Here is a 19,830-nt window from a genome sequence, read left to right as displayed (position 1 = left end):
CCCACAAATTGGTAAAGGCCTGTGTATTGAAATATAAACTTGTATACATATGTAGATATTTCTCTATCAAAATAACTAGGTAAGACGGTACAGAAAATACTCGATAAACAGTTACTTATTTAATAAAAAAAAATTGAAGACAAAGTTTAAAATGTGAGAATATTTTCTACGGTACCCAATACAGACATGGGCATTACAGCAACAGTTAAACATAAATTCAACTAGTGCAACAGTTAAACACAAATTGAAGAACAGAGGAATATATCGAAGGGAAAGCAGTTTACTTAATAGTTGACAGTCCTTACAATCTGCATATTAATAAATTTACAATTGCCATTCTGTTAACTTTTTTTTCTGTCACGAGGAAACCATTTTTAGCAGCTATGTTAAATTTTAAGTTTTGGCAAATGTAAAATGGTTTATAACCAGTATATACATATATGCAACATTCATTTTCTCCACTGTTATATACTTGGCTTTACTTTCTAGCACGATGGTAGTTTTCAACAAACCAATCGCATGTTTCTTTAAGTGCTTGGGCGAACGGGGTGAATTGAAACTCTGGAAGATACTTCCTTAGTTTAGTGTTGTCGGCAGTTTTCTTGTATTGACCATCAGCTTTATCTGTGTCAAAAAGAAAACCCTCCTGTAGGAAAGGAATGATTGAAAATAAATAATTAAGATGCAGTCTTGCGGGTTGTGGGAATGGTTTTCAATGAAGTGTTTTTTTATTTCAAAAGTATTAATAACTTGGACCCCGGTTGTCTAGGTTGGAAGAGTCTATTTGAGCTCAGAACACTAATCATCAAAGAATTCAGATCGGCGAGTGAAAGTTTTCATCATTGCTCCTCAACTAACACAGTAACTGCTACAACATATGGGATAAATAATGATAAAATTTACCAAGCAAAAAAAACAAAATTTTGTTCAGTTAAAAATACTGTAAACTTTTCATTTGGTTTACCCTAATTCATATATATAACTAAAACATATATCACCCAGCCCTTTAAAAGTTAATGGCACAGCATTCCTAACAATTAAGTTTTTAAGATCTACCTTAAAGTCCATTGCTATGGCAACTTGTTCGGCCGCCTCTTTGATCGACACTTCATTCTCCTCACCAACTGAGAGGATGATAGGTTCCGTCTCCTTGTACTCCCGGAGGACCCATATGATGAGACGTGCAAGATCACGAGAGTAGATGAACTGTCTTCGTGGTTTCCCCGTTCCCCAAACGGTAAAGGGTTTGCCTGTGGATATACAATGATAATGAGTGTAAAATGTATGAAAGACCCTATAAACATGGCAAATTGTTTGCAATTTTAAAACGTACAACTTATTTTATTAGGGTAGAAGCCTTTTCTACCCTGAAAGTTTTGCACAGTAACTCAGTTACTTAGAAATATCGGAGTTTTTTGTTTTTAATTAAAAAAAATATGAAAATTGTTATATAAACATAGTTTTAAATAAGTTACATAAAAGTAGAAAATGAGCTCAGAACACTAATCATCAAGGTTTTCAGATCGGCGAGTGAAAGTTTTCATCATTGCTCATTATAGAAACTTGTTAACATGATACAAATACTTGTTGCAAAAACTGTTATCATTTTTTTAAACTACAAATAAAAAACTTTGTAAGGAAATTGTAAGATGTTGTAAAGATTATTATTTCCATTTTTATTATGTTTTTATTTTTAATATAATATATATACATTAGCGTACCTTCCAGCTTTGCCAAGTAAATCTTGTGAATAAGGCCAGGTAACACATGGCCCTGTTGTATGTTGAAGTTATCTTCAGGACCAAACACATTGGTTGGAATAATAGAGGTGTAGTTACGACCATGCTCGTTGTTGTAACCACGGTTAAGAATATCAATCAGTCTCTTGGCATAGCTAAGTAACATGTGGGGTTTAATGGAAGAATTGGTGGAAAGAAAATATATATATTATATTAGAAAATCAAATTGCAATTAATTTAACTTAAGTTAATACGTTTATAGATATAAAACCTGGAGTGGCAACGCGGACAAACTTAACATATAATTTTCTGTAAAGCATTATCAGTAAACATTAAACAAAAGGAGGTATTATTTATTTTACAGGATTGTGGATTTAATTATCTCTGCCTTCCCTTCATTTATAAAACTTTGATGCGATGGTTGAGAAAGTTATTGTCTATTGTGGTATTTGCTAACACATTGAAACTTATAATGGCTTAGTGTAACCAATTAAAATAATTCTAAAGCGTTTTCTATTCCTTATTTTACTTTAATGAGCTCAGAACACTAATCATCAAAGTAATTCAGATCGGCGAGTGAAAGTTTTCATCATTGCTCATTACAGAAATTCATTCTGTATCTACAAATTATTTTGGTTTAAAATACAACCAATTTTGGACATTTATGAAAAATTTCTATTTTCCTTGGCACAAAATAATTGATTTAACCAAGAGAACATTGTCTCAACTTACCTATACCCATAATTAGAATCATGTGGTGGCCCATTATGCACCATAGTTTCATTGATGGGGTATGTTGTTTTATCAGGAAATATACAAGTTGAGAGGCAAGATACAACATTCTGAACCCCTGTTTTGTGTGCCATTGCCAGCACATTGTCATTTATTGCAATATTTTTTCGGAGAAACTCTAGATTTGCCTGCAAATTTATAAAATTCTCATGTGAATGGTCTGTTGAAATACTGTATGTACAGGATGCAGTACAATGACATGATCTATTTTAGGATGTTGTATTGTCGTGTAAATGACAATGCTGTGAAATAGCACAGCAAGGTATAGAATTCAATAAATAATATTTACTATAAAAGGCCTAGATTAAACTGAAATGAAACAATGGACCCATTTACAATTGGTTAAAAAAATTACACAAAAATATCCTTTTTAAAACAAACATTTTTAAACCAAAGGAAATTTTAAGTGCCCAAAATTTCTTACATTTATATAAAATAAATGAGTGAGCTCAGAACACTAATCATCAAAGTAAATCAGATCGGCGAGTGAAAATTTTCATCATTGCTCATTCTCGAAATTGTTTAAACGAGAACACCAGCGAAAAATATAATTTGGTAATAAATAGGTGGCACGCTTAAATGCAGTTTTGTTTTTTAAACTTCGGTGCTATCTTTAAATTAATTGTGCGCATCTCTACATACGAATCTTGATTTTCTGTGGTTTGCGCTTTCAACAAGATACCGATATTGGCTGCTAACATGGGCATCGTTTTATATGGTGCAGACGAGGCCGGCCTACTCTGGATATTATGCAGACGGTGCAGCACCTGCTGCGTGTAACTGCATTTTATTAATAAAACCCGTTTAAAATTAAAAAGAGCTAGTCGTTTTAAGCCCGCAAATAGCTAAAGAACTATATATTCAAATGTACTGAGTTATTACGCCCTCGATTGGCGTAACAACGATCATTTTCCGTAATGTTTTTCTCAACCATTTTCTCAACCACGCGTCCACGCATAATGCTTTGTTACGACATAGTAGCGATTCACACGTTGAATATTTGCGTCATATTATTATTTGATGCGTCGATTATTGACGTCATAATACGGTTTGACGCGTTCATTATCAGCAATCCAAGAGAAAGCAAACTGAATAGTCTACGTTTATGGTGAAGACTGTTTATTAAAACTTTAACGAAAAGTGAACATACGTTAGTTTTATACTTAAAACAGCTTGCTATGAGTATATGGCTAGCGCCTTTGCAAATACGGTTATACAACGACTGTATTAAAATAAAACAAATAACACATACATTGGTCTGTATTAAACACATTTAACGGTTTAATCTTTTTGTGTGGCGGATGTCCTTGGATTCAATTAAGTACTTTAACAGCCATCTGCAGACGTAGGTGCTTGCTACATATTTTGGAACTAACTTTAGCTGCTCGTAAAATTAATACGTCATCGAAAGTAACGATTGACAGGCAAAGCCTATGTTGCGAATCGCTTAAAAACGATCTACAAACAGTTTTAATGATTTAAAAACCCCACAAACACTAGATCTGTACAAAATTAAGACCTTTGTAATAATCAACAGCATTGATGTTTCTTGAGGTATCATTAATGTTCGTGTGCGTATCGTACGAACAACGTCCTTCAAAGAACGGCGAAAGAGTTTGACTGTGATTTTGCCAGTTTCATAGTTTCATTTCATACCCGCATGAACGATAGGCAGCAGTTTTGGCAAACTTTAATAGTCGCCGTTATTGTTACTGCTGCCATGGAAAGTATAGCTTAATCGTGTTTTGGCGTGAGTGATAAAAACTCGCATATACTGTATTTTCCTAATTTCTGCAAAACGAATGACGTCATCATAAACGTGGCCTCTTCTGCAATTTAAAAAAACCAGCGCCTATGGCTGCTAACTATATCAAATAAAATAACTTACACTTAAATTTCCAAAAAGTCCTCCCACTTTTGCTGCGAGATGTATAACATGGGTTGGTTTATATTTCAAGAACATTGCCTCGGTGCTTGCAAGGTCTGTAAGGTCTGCGTCCTTGCTCGAGCCAAAAATCCATTTCTCATTCTTTCTACCAGACCCATTTTCCACAACATATTTGATTGCTTGCCCAACAAGCCCTGTGCCCCCAGTAACAAGCACTACAGAAGTTTCAGAGTCACTACCCATATTATAATTATTGTTATGCCTTTAAAATGCAAAGTTTGAATCGGAAAGATAAGTTTAATATACATACATAATTAACGACACTGTCATGTGCCAAAGTATCACAACGTATGTTAACGCGGTGTTAATAGGTTTCATATAAAAAAACAGCATCAAACCAGTAAACACTTTCCTAAAGTAAGCCGTTTAATCTTTTCTACTTATGAGATATTGTTTAAACTAGTTGTCTATACATAAACGTAAAAATGAACTGTACTTACACAATACTTAAAAATTCACACCGTAAAAATAATACGGTACCAACGGTCCAACACCACGACAGTCAAACTCAAAAAGAAAGGCAAGGGGGAAGATAGGGTTGCCCGCGTGTTAAAACCACGTGTCAACCTCCACCAATCAAAACACAATTCTAATCTTCCCCGTCCACAACGGTTCGTGCTTTCGAAAGTCTCCTCGAGTTCTGTCATTCACAAAGTTCTGTATTTTTATAAATAGTGCAAAAATAAAATTGCCACGTAACGAGAATATGTGTATTTCTTGTACAAAAATAAATTGACACACATGTATATTGCAGGTTAATATTCAGCACATTTATACAACTAGTTGGACGCAGAGAGTCTAGTTTGCCTCACATTGCTCGTGGAAAAACGCCAAGGGTGAGACATATTGTGTTAAGAAAAAAAGATAAGTCGGAAAAATTACCGTGTGTGTTTTCATAACCGCTAGTAAATTATTAAAAACTGTATAAACATACTTATCAAAATACTAAACGCCCCAAACGGGTTGTAACCAAAATGTTTTAAGAATTTATGGCTTCAAACACAAAGTCAGAAAAACAGGACGTTTCCATATTAATATTTAAACATTTACACCGTCTGTGTTTAGTCGTCATTCAACCTCAAGTTTTTAGGAGAATCAGGTAATATTTCATTAATCTGTCGTTTCTGTTTGCAAACTCTAAAGTCTAATCTTGGGTAAATCTAAGTAAGCGCTTGGGTAAGATTTTACCCATATAGAATATTTAATGCGCATTCCTCGCTTCTGGTTTAAGAAATTTAATAGCATACCTGTCGTCTTCGCGATTTAGCTCGACGTATTTCGCAATACACTTGGACCTTGCGGGTTTACTGCGGCATTAAGATTGATATCCTAAAGTAGACAAGGCCATATTCCCTTTCATGGTTCCAAACCAAGAATGTGCGCCACCCAAAAGCTAATATAAACAAAATCAAGTGATAGATTGGGTGGTTTTGAAGGCATTGAGCATGAACAGATGGTTACTGGGTGGATCGTGCGAAAGTAAACAGCTACTGCTGCAGGATGACACACCCACTTGTTATGAGCGAAATAGAACGAATTCGTGATATTTGTATAGTGGTCGTATTGCCAACAGTGTGCGCTTACCCATGAGGTATTGCTGGGCTCGTATTTCGTAATGGCAGGGGATTATTAATAGTCATCAAAGCTTTACTAGTAATATCTGGACTTTACGAACCAAGGTCTATGATGCTTGGATTTAAATGTGCTAATGAACTTAGGACATTATAGGGTGGGGTAAAATGGGACATGGGTTTTATTTGCTTTTCCCGTTTGGTAGTAAACAAAGAATATTTACAGAATGATAAAACCTTAGCCTCATAACTCTAAACGAGCTTTGTCTATTAACACGATCTGGCAATCTAGGTTTTAGCCGCTAACTGATGATCAAAAAAACTATTTAACGTTCACCCCCTTCAAGCTATTGATTAAATTTGTGACAATTTATAATGGGTTCGCGTCAAACTTTTCGTCTGTGATCGTAAGTTTAGAAGTTTTTAATGTTTCAGCGCTTGTAGCACTAAAACTTGAGTCATGTAATTTGCTTTAACGACCAACAGCTGGCCGCTTAAGATACAAACGTTAAAATTTGACAGAAAATCCTCCCTCGAAGCCAAGCTTCTCGGTAAATTTTCTGCATATATTTAACTTCTGCATTCATCCGTACAGTATGCGAGTGTTTGACATTTGTCCGTCGACTGTTTTGATTCACTCCTGCGTTCCAACTTAAGCACAATATAAATGCAATCTAAGGAAATTTAAACCACTGTAAGAAAGCGAGTATATTCAATGAACGTATAACTTATTTATCCTCGGGTGGTAGTGCAACGACACTTACGAGTAAACGACACTTACTCGTACCTACGGGTTACAAGGTGTGAAACTTTTCTGGGTGATTATTCTTTTTAAATTTAATGTAGCCTATGGCTGACAATTTAAATAACCCGCAAGGACACACACGTTTATGTTGGTAGCAGCGTTGAGCGTTGAACAAGCAACCAGCAAACGCGTCAACCACTTTGCCAAGACGACAGACAATGACAGCAAACACGCGACGTGGAAAGTGAGTTGTTTTGTGACGTCACACAGCACCAGATCGCGTAATATGACGCGTTTATCTCCGACGCGTATTCGAACACCACATTGAATGATACGACACACACTATACAGCGCTCTATATAAAACTCGCGCATACAGGAACATCATGTGTATATTAAGTGAACTAAAGGAACAGTCAGAGTTGAAGAGTTATTGTCACACAGAAGACAAATTATACAGTGTTTATTTGGCGGCTCCACAGTATTTAAAATGGGTTTCTTTCTTTCCAAGATAGCAACAATGTGGCAGGACTTTTACTATTTCTGCGTTTTCGAGCCACGAGTTTCTTCTATTCATATTACTCCAACAACGTTTTTATGTCTGATGTTTTACTGATATAACACTGTAGCTATAAACCATCTCTGCCTTGCTCATATGAATGAATAAAGAATGTGAATGAAGGAAACTTATATATCCTAGCATGGTGGGGGATGTTCGGTTTGACCACCTCGTACCCGCTTATAAGTTAACCACGTACGTAATATTGCGCTCTTACATTCATTCACTAAATAGTCTGATTTTGAAGGCAAAACTACGATCACGTACAAGTTAGCTTTGAATGAAGTGGTGCAAACAATACCAACTATTGAGTTTAACGTTGAAACTGTAAGTCCATGCAAAGGGCTTTCGTTAACTATATGGGATGTTGGTGGACAAGAAATATTAAGGAAACTCTGGCAACATTACTACAACAACACTGACGGTAGGTGCAAATAAAACCATATTAAATAAATATCATAGAATTATCTATATTTGAAATCAAGGGTTTTTAAATGCCTGTATGACATGACTAAACCTTGAATGAATGTAACTTATACACCCTTGCGTGGTCAAGCAACTGCAGACGTTTATGTATGGATGTTTTGTTTCATATATATAGTGGGAGGAGACGGGACACCTTTAGAACATAATATTCGAATATCTTAACCGTATTTTAAACAATTAACAACGGTCCATACGGAAGACGGGGGGATACGGTTTTATAATGCTCTGAATGTTCTTTGTTGAGCACCAAACGGGCGAGAAATTAGACTGTAAAGGTGTCATCTTTCTTCACCCTACTATACATCTTGTGCCCGCTTACGTGTATAACTTTGTGGATATAAAAAATGTTATATTTGCTTTTTCTATATTTAATTTTCGCGTGTTTTCCAGGGTTTATCTACGTTGTGGATAGTACTGATCAAGTTAGGTTTTCAGAAGCTAAAGAAGAGTTGCATAATGCACTTGAACACGATGCATTAAGACGTGTGCCCGTCTTAGTATTTGCAAACAAGCAAGACATGCCTTATGCTGTTCCAGTATCAAAGTTGGCCGATGCTTTGGAGTTAAATAAACTCGACCGGGATCATAAATGGCATATCCAGTCTTGCTGTGCTGTTACTGGAGATGGCCTAATGGAAGGCTTCGAAGTTTTCGCTTCTATGATGAAGGAATATAAACAAGTGAACGCAAAACCAGCGGGCTTCGGATTTTAAGTTATCTCCCTTGACAGTTCAGCGAGGTACACCATCAATCGCTGGGATATTTGCCGGATAAACAGATTACGTTGTTTATTTTGTAAATCCCCATTGTATTACATTGTGTTAAAACACTGTATAAAAGAAGCTAGTAATCATCATGTTATAAGCAGTCAGTTGGCCCACCATGCGAGGATACATATTGTGGTTATAAAGGTATAAAACTTCATTGTTTATTTCAGTTTGACTTGCAACTCTGCATTATATATTATATATAGTAAGTTAATGTGGGACACAATTAGCATATAATATCCAAATATCCTAATCATGTTTTTAACAGTCAACAACGGAATGTTGTTTGTTTACCACCAAACGAAATAAAAGATGCCCCATCTTTCTCCAGCCTAATAAAGTAATTTCCTAAACTGTAAATAAATCATTCCATACTTATGAAACACGATATAGTGTATACATACCTGCGTTATATAGTAGGGTGGGGGAAGATGGGACACTTTGTCAGACGAGACCTTTTTTTAATTTTCTTTTTACGAACTCCCATTTAATGATAATCAGGAAAATAAAGTTACAGAATTATTCGACAGTATTATCACGACTTTATAAAACGCCCGTCAAAGCTGATTACGGTTATTAAATATTAAAAAAATATGTATGAAGTTTACATGGCAAAGAAACTAGCACAGCCTGTTAAACTCGGTAGGTTAACTACAAGTGGCAGAATACTGCTAATGTAAATAAATTTCAATTTAGAGTCCCATCTTCCCCCACATTGTAGTTTTGTATGTTTTCATTGCCAAACTTTGAAAGATTTACTTTTAATTTAGTTATTTATACCTCAGAGGTTTTCAACTATAAGATACTGATAAAATAAAATGATAATATTTTGAAAATATATTCGAAATTTGGTCATTTGCACTTGGTGATAATTTATTAGAAGTGGCTTGTGCCAAAAAGAGAGTAGTAATACCCAATTTGTAGCAAAAATAAAAACTTTATTAATGGTTGTTATCAGTTTTCTGTTATTACAAGTTCATATCACAGAAATAAAAAAGAATAGAACGCGCATCTTTAATGTCGGTAAAGGAGAGAGGTGATACACTCTCTCTTTTTCACGATTCGTACCCGTTTACTATAGTAGTCACTGGAAGCCAGGGCGTTTTATGTAGTTTTTCTTCGTTTTTTGGACTTAATTTAAGTTTATAGGAAAAAATAAATATTTTCAAACATATATATATTTCTAATAAACCGTTTGTTTGAACTTTTTTAATTAAATTTATAAAATAATTAATTTTCCTTAACAAGCGCTAAAGTGTGAGCGTTAACCTACCAAAAACTAAACTGGCCTAATAAAGTGAAATAGTTAGTGTAGTTTTTAAAATAAACAGCTAAAACCGCCTAAAATCACTGTGCGCCTATCTTTTACTAATTTTCAAAGCGTACAGTATTATTTCGTGTTTTTTACGTATATTCCTATTTATAAATACACTTATTAATCAAAATTAACAATGACTTTAAACTGTCTTATCTTATCCTGTGTTTTTTCGAATTTGTAAAATTTCACCTGTTGTGCGGATCGCTAAATAACTTCTCGTGTGTTTTATTATATTTTATTAGATTGGTGTCAATTAATAAAGGAATGATAGTACTAATTCGTGGTATTACCCAAAAACCGTCATCTATTTTGATTTTGAAAATATTTGGCAATATGTCCTTAAGTGTCCTATCTTCCCCCACCCTACTATAACTCACTTCCACCGCCTGGTTTTTAATTCGTTAAGTTGCTTTCTCACCATATAAGTTAAGTAATGATATAAAACACAAATGTAGGTTAAAGGTTCGCCAGTAGAGTTTATACAATTTATCACACGTGTTTTCCTTTTATATTGCACTAGTAAGCGGACACGAAGTGGAAGAAGTCACCCGTGTTATATTACTATACCAGCCCACCGCAGAAGATAAATAATTATTATTTATGCATTTATTCACAAACATGTCACTGTATGACCTTTGTTTTAGGTAATACTTTCTTTAATGTTCTTATCCTTAAAATTGAATAAAATACTTCCAATCAAATACGACTTTTCGCACGTAGAACGTTTGCTTAAGTAATGAGTTAGTTTTGAGAATTCACACCTATAACTCTGTTTGTAGCAGAACTTATTACCCGGTTCATTTCACTTATACCCCGGGCCACTGAAAAAACCACGACCCCTTAAATAAAAATAATAAACTTCAAGACAAAATTCTCATTTTGTACCACTAACAGTTTTAAGTATATGGGATTTCTATTAAACAGTGAACTTTCAATGTGTTACAAGCAAATGGGACAAGTAAAAAAATAGAAAACATGTCCATCTTACCCCAACCCACTATATTTACTTGACTAAATCAACTGTAAAAATAGGTATTTTCACATTCCGCGTATAATGTGTGACAATGAAGTTTGTATATTATTTTAAACTTAAAGAGGATTAAACTAAGGTAAAGCAAAAGTGATATAATGATGTAAATATACACGGAATGTAACGTGTGGATTTCCTCCTAATAACCGGATAAAACCGGAATAATCTGGATGACCTTATGAAAGTATATACACATACAGTGCTTGTAATATGCAGTATACGTCGCTCTTAATTTAGCCTCTAATGATGTACCTGGCAGTTAAAGTAAATATTTAGAAGAAGAATTATGTACAGACTCCACGCTTTGCTTGAGACGAAATCCCCATAAAGAAAACTATATATTATAAAATATTGGCTGCTGATGCCGGGGTGTGGGAGTTGGGGGTTGGGGGTTATAGTTACCCCATTCTTATTGTTTTGTTTGTGCTCAACACGAGAATCTATTATATATTCCTAGGTTCTGGGTAATTGGTCAATACACTTGGCATAAATCTAAGGTCTCATGAAATATATAGTCTTACCAGCCAATAGAATAGTTATATCCATCAAAATGGGCCTGTACAGTTTGTTGGTTTAGGCATTTAACGTTGTATGTATTATAAACCATGTGACGTAAGTTGGTTTCTGTGACGTAAGTTGGCTCCTGCTTAATCCAAATAAAGCAGCGAGTGTAGTTTTGTGGAATAAGGGGAATTGGGACAGTTAAACACATATCCCCTCATATTATACCATCAATTTTGATTATTTAATAACATTAAAAATAAAACTTCAATAATGTTTCACTTTGCCCCGAGTCCCACTTAACCCCCTTTATACTATCCGATACTTCTGAAAGCCCTTTATCTTAACAGCCATTTCAAGATCGGTTTGTAAGATTTAATGGTACATACAGGTGCGTGGCGCACATTATAAAGCAAAGTACTCATTATCATAACAGAGCGAAATTAACCGTTTTGACGCCACGGAGATATATTACAAAGATAAGATACTTTCAAAATTACCCACGAATTCGAAATTAAATTTAGTTTCATACAGCAACTAAGCCTGCGGCGTAGAAGGTGTATGATGGTAAACATGCCTAGAAAAGCAGGGGTCGGATCGTTCAAATACAATAGTAGTCAGAATTTCACCTTTCCGAGTCGTTGTGATACTGTTTTGGTTTTCAAGTTTAAAACACAACTACGAGAAAATGTCATCTTAACTTTACGTGGCTGTAATCTGTTTGATTCGAAACAAACAAATAAAGCGGTTCTTGTACCACCCGGAAACCGTGCATAAGTTAAATGCAAAGATATGTTACATGTGTGTTACGTACAGTCAGAGTTATAGGCGACCGTAACCACTTTATTGTAACAGATGTTACTCAGGTTTTCACCACACATTCTTCAAGCGTAACGGTCACGCACGTTTTGTGTAATCCATGGAGTTTAATAACGACTGCTGTCATTACCCTGTTACGCTAAGATAAATAAGTCATATTGATTCGTTTATTTACAACAGTTTTTTTCCAAGTTGTCTTTTTTTTAAAAGTACAGTAAGTCGGGGTAAGATGGTTCATGTTTTTTTATCCTCTTTCAACGTGCCAATAGGTATACTTTTAACAATGTTTAAAAAATTACACTCTATAAAAGTGCGCTGTTAATTCTTAAAAGAGAATTAGCAAAAATGGGATTTTATCTATTAACGGTATTCATCTTTCCCCCAGAGAGCTACATTATGTAATATATGATACGTCAGGACAAAAAGGCAAATGGACCTCACTCCGGAAGAATGCAAATTAAAGTAATTTTAACTTCATGACGTTTCATTTCTCCATATACGAACTGAAAAATATTTATGGGTGCAACATTATTGTTTGTTGTATGCAATAAACGTACAACACTCGTTCAACCCTTGGTTCAACCTGTGTGTTTAATAATACAGAGTGAAACTATACGGGCGTGTGGTTGTAATGTTATGTACGTTTAGCTTTTGGCTACTATTTTAGGAAATTGCTAATTTTGAACGTTCGGCAAACCTGTGTTTTTGGTTACAATGTAAAGACCATGGGCGTGTGGTATTCTTGATATTCACGTTTAGTTTCTGGCTCCCATTTAAGGAGGTGGCTAAATTTGAACAATACTTGTTTTGTCAAACCAGATTACGAAAATCTAGTTTTGCAAATCAGAACATCAACACACAGTAAACGGGTTTGGGGCTTAAAGTTTCTGCTGTTCCTAGAGATAACGATCATTGGCATGAAGCAGACACAGTGACGTTCTTTGATATGTTCAGTAAGTCAAGGTTGTTTTTAACCGATGTTTGCCGTTCCACGTTTGCAATCATTAAATAAATATTTATTCACCTGAACGACATGTAGGCTTGTGTCAATAAACTTATATCGATTAAGGTACATACAGTAGGTGGGGTAAAATTGCGCCAATTTTTTATTTTTTTTTTATTAATTTTTATTGTCTTTTTTGTTTTATTCTCTTTAATTAACATGATACATACATGCAAAAATATATGCATATCCGTATAAAGGCATGAATGTACATTATAGATACACTGATAACATTATCTTTTGGATAAGTATATATGCATACCTAAGCCCAAAACCATCTGTAAATCCCTTACAAGTTAAACGATGACAAATTGTGGCGACCATTAGTATCATGTGTTGCGGATAGTGTTATAAGCTCTATTGACATAGCACGCTTTGGACTCGAGCTGCTGAAAATCTTGCGGGTTCATGTTTCATCATTAGCTATAGTGATTGATAGAGAACTATAGATTACGTCAAGTAATGGCTAGACTGCGGGTGTGTTCTGATGGTGGATGAAGTAATGCATATTCATTAGAGTCAGGATATACACTATATAAAGATTTGTAATCTACAAAAGGTACGATATAACGTAGATAGAAGAGCAATAATGTTTTATATATGTAGGCTTGGTCACATCGGTCTACCAGCAAGCGACGTCTTCAGTTTGGTAACCCAAACCTAAGAAATGGCCGCTAAAAAAACTGTTTAAAAAGAGTTTAGTACGTTTCGTTGTATATCTCTTGGCAAATGGCTTATGAAAGTTTATCTTTGGGTTAACCACAAAACGGGTATATAAGATCTTCTATGATGAAAATCAACTGAGTTTACAAATTACGGGTAGAACTTTTCAAACAACACCTCGTCTCATGTATGTTGAGACTTAAATACATTGCAGACTATGAACTTAAAATATAAGAGAGAATACATTGCGAGAAGTAGAAAGAGAGCTCTTGTAACAATACGGCACTCCTTGGGAGGGATAGTTTGGTAATTGAACACTGAAACTTTAGTTTGAGAAAATAATACAGACAATTAACGCTATGTGCCAAGCCCTGGGTCTATAGACATGTGAATTGGGCCGTGTGTGTGGCTGGCTCTTATCATGAATTCGCGGTGTCTAATTCCTAATAGTTCGGCCAGGTAGAAGCCGGCTACTGAAACAATGTGAACAGTGTGCATTAATGCGTTATGGTTGAAATAGTTCGGCAAGGGACAACCGCCATGCCCGAATGCGTCGTCGTGGTCGGCGCAAGTACGGCCCAACAGAAATTGCAACAGACCTGTGAAAGAGAAATCATCGTCAAGGTTTTCATATTTATTACCTTTGTCAAATTATTTGTGTAAACTGTCTAAGTGTTGGTAACAACACTGACAAAAAGAGGTTTGTGATTTTTACTAATTTTTAAATTAGTTAAAAGCATGTTTGCGGCTTAAAGAAACTGGTCTACTTTTGACAGAACTGTGTGACCATTTAGCACGAAAGCACGCGCTTTGGTCATCAGTAAACATTGTGCCTATTGTAGATATTCCTTCCTCCTTTATTCTCACGTAGCCACGAGTGTTTGTGGTCGAAACTTACCGCCTAGTATAAAAACAAAAGGTGCAAGTGCGTGTAAGAGAATATCCCATCTAAACCGCCGATCAAGTCGGTCTTTGGCCGAGCACGCCTCTTCGTCCAGCAAGGTAACGTCTTTATTCATCTCGCCGTCTTGAAAGGTTAAAAACACGATATCTTGTTAATGAGAGTACGTGCCGAATCGTGGTAACGATAGAAAACAGTCACATACTTCGGAAATAAGATCTTACTCGCCTGCTAAAGGGGCAATCTGACATGACACGCGGTTTGAAGTAGCGGAATTTATGAGTTATGCTAAACGGTCTGGGTAATAAACGGCTGAACAAACTCACTTTCAGGGTACTTTGCCAAGTTGGCTGATGAGTCGGTTTCTTTGGGTGATCTGGTTCGTCCCAACCGCTTGACTGCAACTACCATCGAAGCTACCCAATCCACTAAAGCAGCTGTGGATCAAATTATATCTCAACTTTATCGACCGTGCATAAAATTGTGTTTTGTTATATTGGTAATCGAAACTGAGTAATGCATCCTCCCATAACAGGTGACGTCAGTTATTGGCTTTAAAATAGGTAGTTACACGACATTTTGAATTTCCTGTGCCAATACCTTACGTGCGAAGGTCTGTTTTTTTAGAAAAAATGAAATTTGGTCCTTTATTGTTAAAAGGAATGTTTCAGTTAATGCTCTATAATTTCGAGTACTTGAAATTACCCTTTCCACTTGTCCCGTGTGCGGATATACATGCATGTAGCGTATCTATTCTCGCGTGCTGGCTGGGTAATAACGGTCTTTTTTAACGCGGGTGTTCTTTTTTATACACTTCGTGCCCGAATACGAGTTACCACATGATGTAATTTTATATGCGAACATTTTTTTTTGTTTTTTTTACCCACTTATAATAATTGCGATCACTGATAGGTTTTAAACAGTCAGCACTTGTTTAAAATTAGTGGCTGGTGATTAAGACAGAGCTAAAGATGGAGTTATGTAACGGTGGGGCTTAGGGGTTGTGTTGCGAAACGGATTAGTGGTGACCTATATGTTTACACTTACTGAAAAATATACAGCAGAGAGCGAACTTGACACTCCAGGGGTCGGTTTGATGACTGAACATATAGAAGCTTTGAACTACGATTGTAACGACCAAAGCACCCACGATGGTGTAGTAGACCAAGACTACAGTTCGTCGAGGTTTTAGAACATTTTCCTGGGCCAGCTAAAACAGAAAGGAGAATGTAAAGTTACAAAGGAAAGGGAAATGCTTTGAAGTAGGTAAAACAACAGTACAAAGCACTGTGTGGGTGGAGCATACGTCAGCAGATGTAACGTTCAATCGTGTGGTACCTGGGTTTTCTAAATTGTCAAACGCAGGCACAAGGTGTATGAAACAGAACACCCGTGTCTGTCGTTTCAATGTAAGAATGAATTAGTTACATTATTTCATTTATTAGATCATATGATATATATATATACATATATAGTGCGTATAACAAAGTGCCAAACCCCAAAAGGAGGTTGGTTTGTTGTTGATACAAAGGCGAGCGCGAAGGCAACACAATAGGACGAAGTGAGAAAACTCTCACAATGTATTTGGGTTGGCGGTGCATTTTAAAACTTTCTTTTGAAACTGATGCCCTTTAGATCACCCCCGCACGCATGCCAAATGCAACGTTTAATTTAAGATGTGATTGTGTTTGTATAGCCTATATAACAGAGAGCGGTCAAATCCGGTATGAGAAGTACTATATAGTCCGGCAGATGTTACTACGAAGTATATTGCATTAACCTAAATCCTTTTCCTGTTAAAGTTGTTACAATTAAGAATATGATTAAATCGCGCAACAGGTTGCTCAAACGAAATAAACACGACCCGTAGTTTAGGTAGTTATGTCCATCCCTTTTACAACAACATGACATTCAATATGCCTGGAACTACTTCACATTTTTGATGTTGTTTTATATGATATGCAGGGCTACGGCTTGCGAGGTACGCGCCCATTATATAAAATTCCTTGTTAGATTCGAATGGCTGAGCTTGTATTACTTCCGTATATAAACAAAGGGATTTTTGGTCGGGACGATTCTCATTATAAATACGGTTTGTTTGGTTTAGTTTTGCATTATACATGCTTCTATACGATTGTCAATATTGGCTTCCCTAAAAAACAGACCACTAATCCTCTGCGATAATTAAGTCCAACGATGTGATAAAACTGCCTCTATATATTTATTGTGTGGGTTAAAATGGATACCGTTAGTCAATTATATCTTAAATTTTCCGAATCATGCTTTTTTAAACAAATAATAACGCTTTTTAAGGGTCGCGAGGATACGGTAATACAATTCTGTATTAGCATTTTTTGTTTACTATCTAATGAGCCGATAAAAAAGGAACATGAACCATCTTACCCCAGCTTAGTATACATTACGGTTGGGACGACCAATATTAGCCAACTTTATTTCTGATTCGCAATAACGTATGCTAATTAACCCCCAAACATTACAGCCTTCAGGAAAGGTAACGAAAGCACCCGACATATAGCCGTATGTAATAGATGAGAGAAATTCCGTGTGTACTCCCTGTGATAACAAGCGCCGTTCTAATTTAGATCGAAAGTATATTTATATTCAAGTTAAGAAATGCTGGTTTGAATCACAAAAAATGCGATTTAAAAACTCGCACGGTTCGTCTACCAAATTTAAACAAAATTGTTCCGTGTGTCAAAATATCTTTGTCTGCTTTTGATACTAACCAGTTGCTGGGCCAGCATTAAAAAAGCAACTCCGCTAATGGACGAGATAGCAGTTCCCACACGCCACACTATTAACCAAGTCCAGTTGTCTCGCCAAGTGTCGTAAGGCTCGACCTGTTGTAAAAACAAATAGAAGTAATCATAAGTGAATCAGAACGAGGATCTTCTCTGTTTGAGTTAAATAAGGCGTGTCGATGGTCATATTCAATTTGTCGAGTGTTTGTAACTTCACATTGACAATGTGCAATTTCTATTTTAAAAGCAAAACAACAATAATTTTTTTATACGCATTGTCGCACGGTTGATTTTGCGCGATTTTTTAGAAAAGTTTTTGTCGGTACCTTTAAATCACATTTAAGAATCTCAATTTAAATAAGAATTTTGATTTTCGTTGTATGCCCTTTTAAGCGGATATGTCTGTCAGGAGAAAATTACTTCGCTGTTTGTTAAATATAAGAGTCCATGAATGACTGTGGGCGTAAATGCTTTATATTCAGAAAAAAATAAATAAAATAATTGCTTCTCGCAAAAAGGGCATTAAAAATTCACGCATGCCAATGTGTACCCAAATGCCCTGACAGAATGCCTGACCCATTTCGCCCATGGGACGCCACACGGTTTCTGAGTGGTTATATCAATGAGTTATGAACGACATTCTACGTGTGTGAGCTCCTTAACATTTGTTGCGACAGTATGACCGTGTCGAACACATATCGTCACACCTAAAAAATATCTCACAAACATGCGAATTGTTGTTACAAGTTCGTACACATAACCTAACAGTGTTACAGAGTGAAAGTTCTTAGGTACGATATAATCGTATCAATCCTATGTTAACAATGCGGGTTATTTTAAAGGTTAATGCGAATCTAGTGGTAAAGGCATGCTTAAACGAAACCACAATTCACTCAAGCAGTATACAGCAGCCATGTAAAGGGCACCCAATGGAGTAATAACAGGATATAGGCGCGGAGTGAACAAAGATTCTAAAATTCAAATTTAACACCACACCTTAAGCGATGTATTTGGGTATAGTGTCTTAAAATACACGCAAAAAAGTTTGTTTGTTTATAGCTTATAAATATACGTGACCAGGACCGCAAGTAGAAAATTCGACGCCATTTGGGCGTGTTGTGGTTTAATCACCATGGCACATCGGTCACAAATGTAATTCCAAATGGCAGGAAGTTAAGAGTGCTGATGCCAATCACAATGTTATAGCGTGATTGGAGACATCCGCATTTTCAGCCGGACGGTCGCCCACGCAGTACAAATCCCTATTAAGCAAGTTTGGTGAGAGAAAAGCTGTTTACGCCCTTACCGTCTGTAGAAATTGATGGGTCAGACCCCCGAGAAAAGACACGACACCAATGGTGCCTAAGAGAAGTAACACGGCATGAGTTGTTCGAGTTACTGTGGCTCTTGGACTGCGGACTGATTTCCACATTAGAGCAGAAGCAAAACAGAAGCAGACTGCGGCTTGTAAGTAATCCGTGACATAAGTACCGACATGGTCGTCAAGCCCTCGATGGTACAGTAGCTTGCGAAGCATATTTAACCGCTTTGCCAATTGTTGCCGAAGGCTATATATGCAATTGATTACAGCTAACAAACACACGGCATTTCCAAAGTAAATGCTTTTGTGGTAAACCTTTCGTCAGCCTGTTAAAACAACAACAGTTTCAGTGATACGATGAAAGCTAAGACCTTGCTGTACTAAAGAGCTTGCGTATATCTCACACTCCGTTACTAATTAACCGATAAGCCGAGTAGTAAAACTTCCAAGTGCCTCCTTAAGCTGAAGCAGTGCTAAATACACTATTAATAACAACTGAAATATTCATATGATATGTTACTATTAACTGACAAGCACATATCTGTTACACAACCATCACAGTAACCTGAACACACGCCAGCTAACCGCGTATGTACCAGCAATGCCGGCGATACCCAACCTTTATCTTGAGCGGCGCGTTCTTTTTCGACAGCTCTCGGCTCTGTAAATATTCAACAGGCTGTAGTTAACAGCGTGTGGCGGGGATATGTAGTTCTAACTTCGCACCCGCGCCACTTTATCTAAACCACTTCAGCAGAAGCAGAACGTCTCTGCAACCCATACTGAAGTGGAACTTTATCCCACCTTATCGATTACAGTCTTTTCCGAAGTGAAGAGGGACGGCTACCGTGTTTGTGATATAAAGGTCGGCGACAAAAAGCGCGACAGACAATAACAATCACGTGA

The 19,830-nt window shown here is 36.2% G+C and overlaps 3 protein-coding genes across 6 annotated transcripts; 1 reads left to right on the top strand and 2 right to left on the bottom strand.

The window, feature by feature from the left end:
• Positions 1 to 8: 8 nt before the first annotated feature.
• On the bottom strand, positions 9 to 6,703 carry LOC100181509 (GDP-L-fucose synthase). 3 transcript variants are annotated; one of them, XM_004226495.3, is made up of 6 exons: positions 4,920 to 6,703; positions 4,420 to 4,634; positions 2,472 to 2,659; positions 1,722 to 1,894; positions 1,057 to 1,250; positions 9 to 646 (listed from the first exon to the last, which is right to left on the bottom strand). In XM_004226495.3, the coding sequence occupies exons 2-6, from the start codon at positions 4,492 to 4,494 to the stop codon at positions 479 to 481; spliced, it is 798 nt and encodes a 265-aa protein (XP_004226543.1). In that variant the 5' UTR covers positions 4,495 to 4,634; positions 4,920 to 6,703; the 3' UTR covers positions 9 to 478. The 3 variants fall into 3 exon arrangements, with proteins under 3 accessions (XP_004226543.1, XP_026692199.1, XP_026692200.1); XM_026836398.1 differs by lacking the exon at positions 4,920 to 6,703 and having other exon boundaries at positions 4,420 to 4,698; XM_026836399.1 differs by lacking the exon at positions 4,920 to 6,703 and having other exon boundaries at positions 9 to 624; positions 4,420 to 4,698.
• Positions 6,704 to 6,940: 237 nt separating this feature from the next.
• Positions 6,941 to 8,966, top strand: LOC100183030 (ADP-ribosylation factor-like). The gene is made up of 3 exons (XM_002122211.4): positions 6,941 to 7,039; positions 7,588 to 7,777; positions 8,230 to 8,966. The coding sequence occupies exons 1-3, from the start codon at positions 6,941 to 6,943 to the stop codon at positions 8,550 to 8,552; spliced, it is 612 nt and encodes a 203-aa protein (XP_002122247.2). The 3' UTR covers positions 8,553 to 8,966.
• A 4,522-nt stretch (positions 8,967 to 13,488) lies between these two features.
• Positions 13,489 to 19,447, bottom strand: LOC100183876. Of its 2 annotated transcripts, none has more exons than XM_026836271.1 (6): positions 18,910 to 19,447; positions 17,589 to 17,702; positions 15,889 to 16,051; positions 15,168 to 15,278; positions 14,839 to 14,967; positions 13,489 to 13,675 (listed from the first exon to the last, which is right to left on the bottom strand). In XM_026836271.1, the coding sequence occupies exons 1-6, from the start codon at positions 19,138 to 19,140 to the stop codon at positions 13,635 to 13,637; spliced, it is 789 nt and encodes a 262-aa protein (XP_026692072.1). In that variant the 5' UTR covers positions 19,141 to 19,447; the 3' UTR covers positions 13,489 to 13,634. The 2 variants fall into 2 exon arrangements, with proteins under 2 accessions (XP_026692072.1, XP_002129071.1); XM_002129035.5 differs by lacking the exon at positions 13,489 to 13,675 and adding an exon at positions 13,805 to 14,539 and having other exon boundaries at positions 18,910 to 19,434.
• Between the last annotated feature and the right edge of the window lie 383 nt (positions 19,448 to 19,830).

Source organism: Ciona intestinalis, chromosome 10, assembly GCF_000224145.3.
Source record: "Ciona intestinalis chromosome 10, KH, whole genome shotgun sequence".
In the NCBI taxonomy this organism is placed as follows: Eukaryota; Metazoa; Chordata; class Ascidiacea; order Phlebobranchia; family Cionidae; genus Ciona; species Ciona intestinalis.
Note: the sequence above shows the minus strand (reverse complement) of the source record. Positions and strands in the feature narration are given on the sequence as shown.

What these genes read in the sequence shown, in the direction of transcription:
- LOC100181509 (XM_026836398.1), bottom strand. Translation starts at nt 4,662, where the DNA reads ATGGGTAGTGACTCTGAAACTTCTGTAGTGCTTGTTACTGGGGGCACA. An exon ending in GATTCTAATTATGGGTATAG is followed by an intron (nt 1,895 to 2,471) that starts GTAAGTTGAGAC and finishes CATGTTACTTAG; the next exon opens with CTATGCCAAGAGACTGATTG. An exon ending in TTACTTGGCAAAGCTGGAAG is followed by an intron (nt 1,251 to 1,721) that starts GTACGCTAATGT and finishes GTATATCCACAG; the next exon opens with GCAAACCCTTTACCGTTTGG.
- LOC100183030 (XM_002122211.4), top strand. Translation starts at nt 6,941, where the DNA reads ATGTTGGTAGCAGCGTTGAGCGTTGAACAAGCAACCAGCAAACGCGTC. An exon ending in GCAAACACGCGACGTGGAAA is followed by an intron (nt 7,040 to 7,587) that starts GTGAGTTGTTTT and finishes TTCACTAAATAG; the next exon opens with TCTGATTTTGAAGGCAAAAC. An exon ending in TTACTACAACAACACTGACG is followed by an intron (nt 7,778 to 8,229) that starts GTAGGTGCAAAT and finishes CGTGTTTTCCAG; the next exon opens with GGTTTATCTACGTTGTGGAT.
- LOC100183876 (XM_002129035.5), bottom strand. Translation starts at nt 19,140, where the DNA reads ATGCTTCGCAAGCTACTGTACCATCGAGGGCTTGACGACCATGTCGGT. An exon ending in TAATGCTGGCCCAGCAACTG is followed by an intron (nt 16,052 to 17,588) that starts GTTAGTATCAAA and finishes TTTCTGTTTTAG; the next exon opens with CTGGCCCAGGAAAATGTTCT. An exon ending in CTTGGCAAAGTACCCTGAAA is followed by an intron (nt 14,968 to 15,167) that starts GTGAGTTTGTTC and finishes TAACCTTTCAAG; the next exon opens with ACGGCGAGATGAATAAAGAC.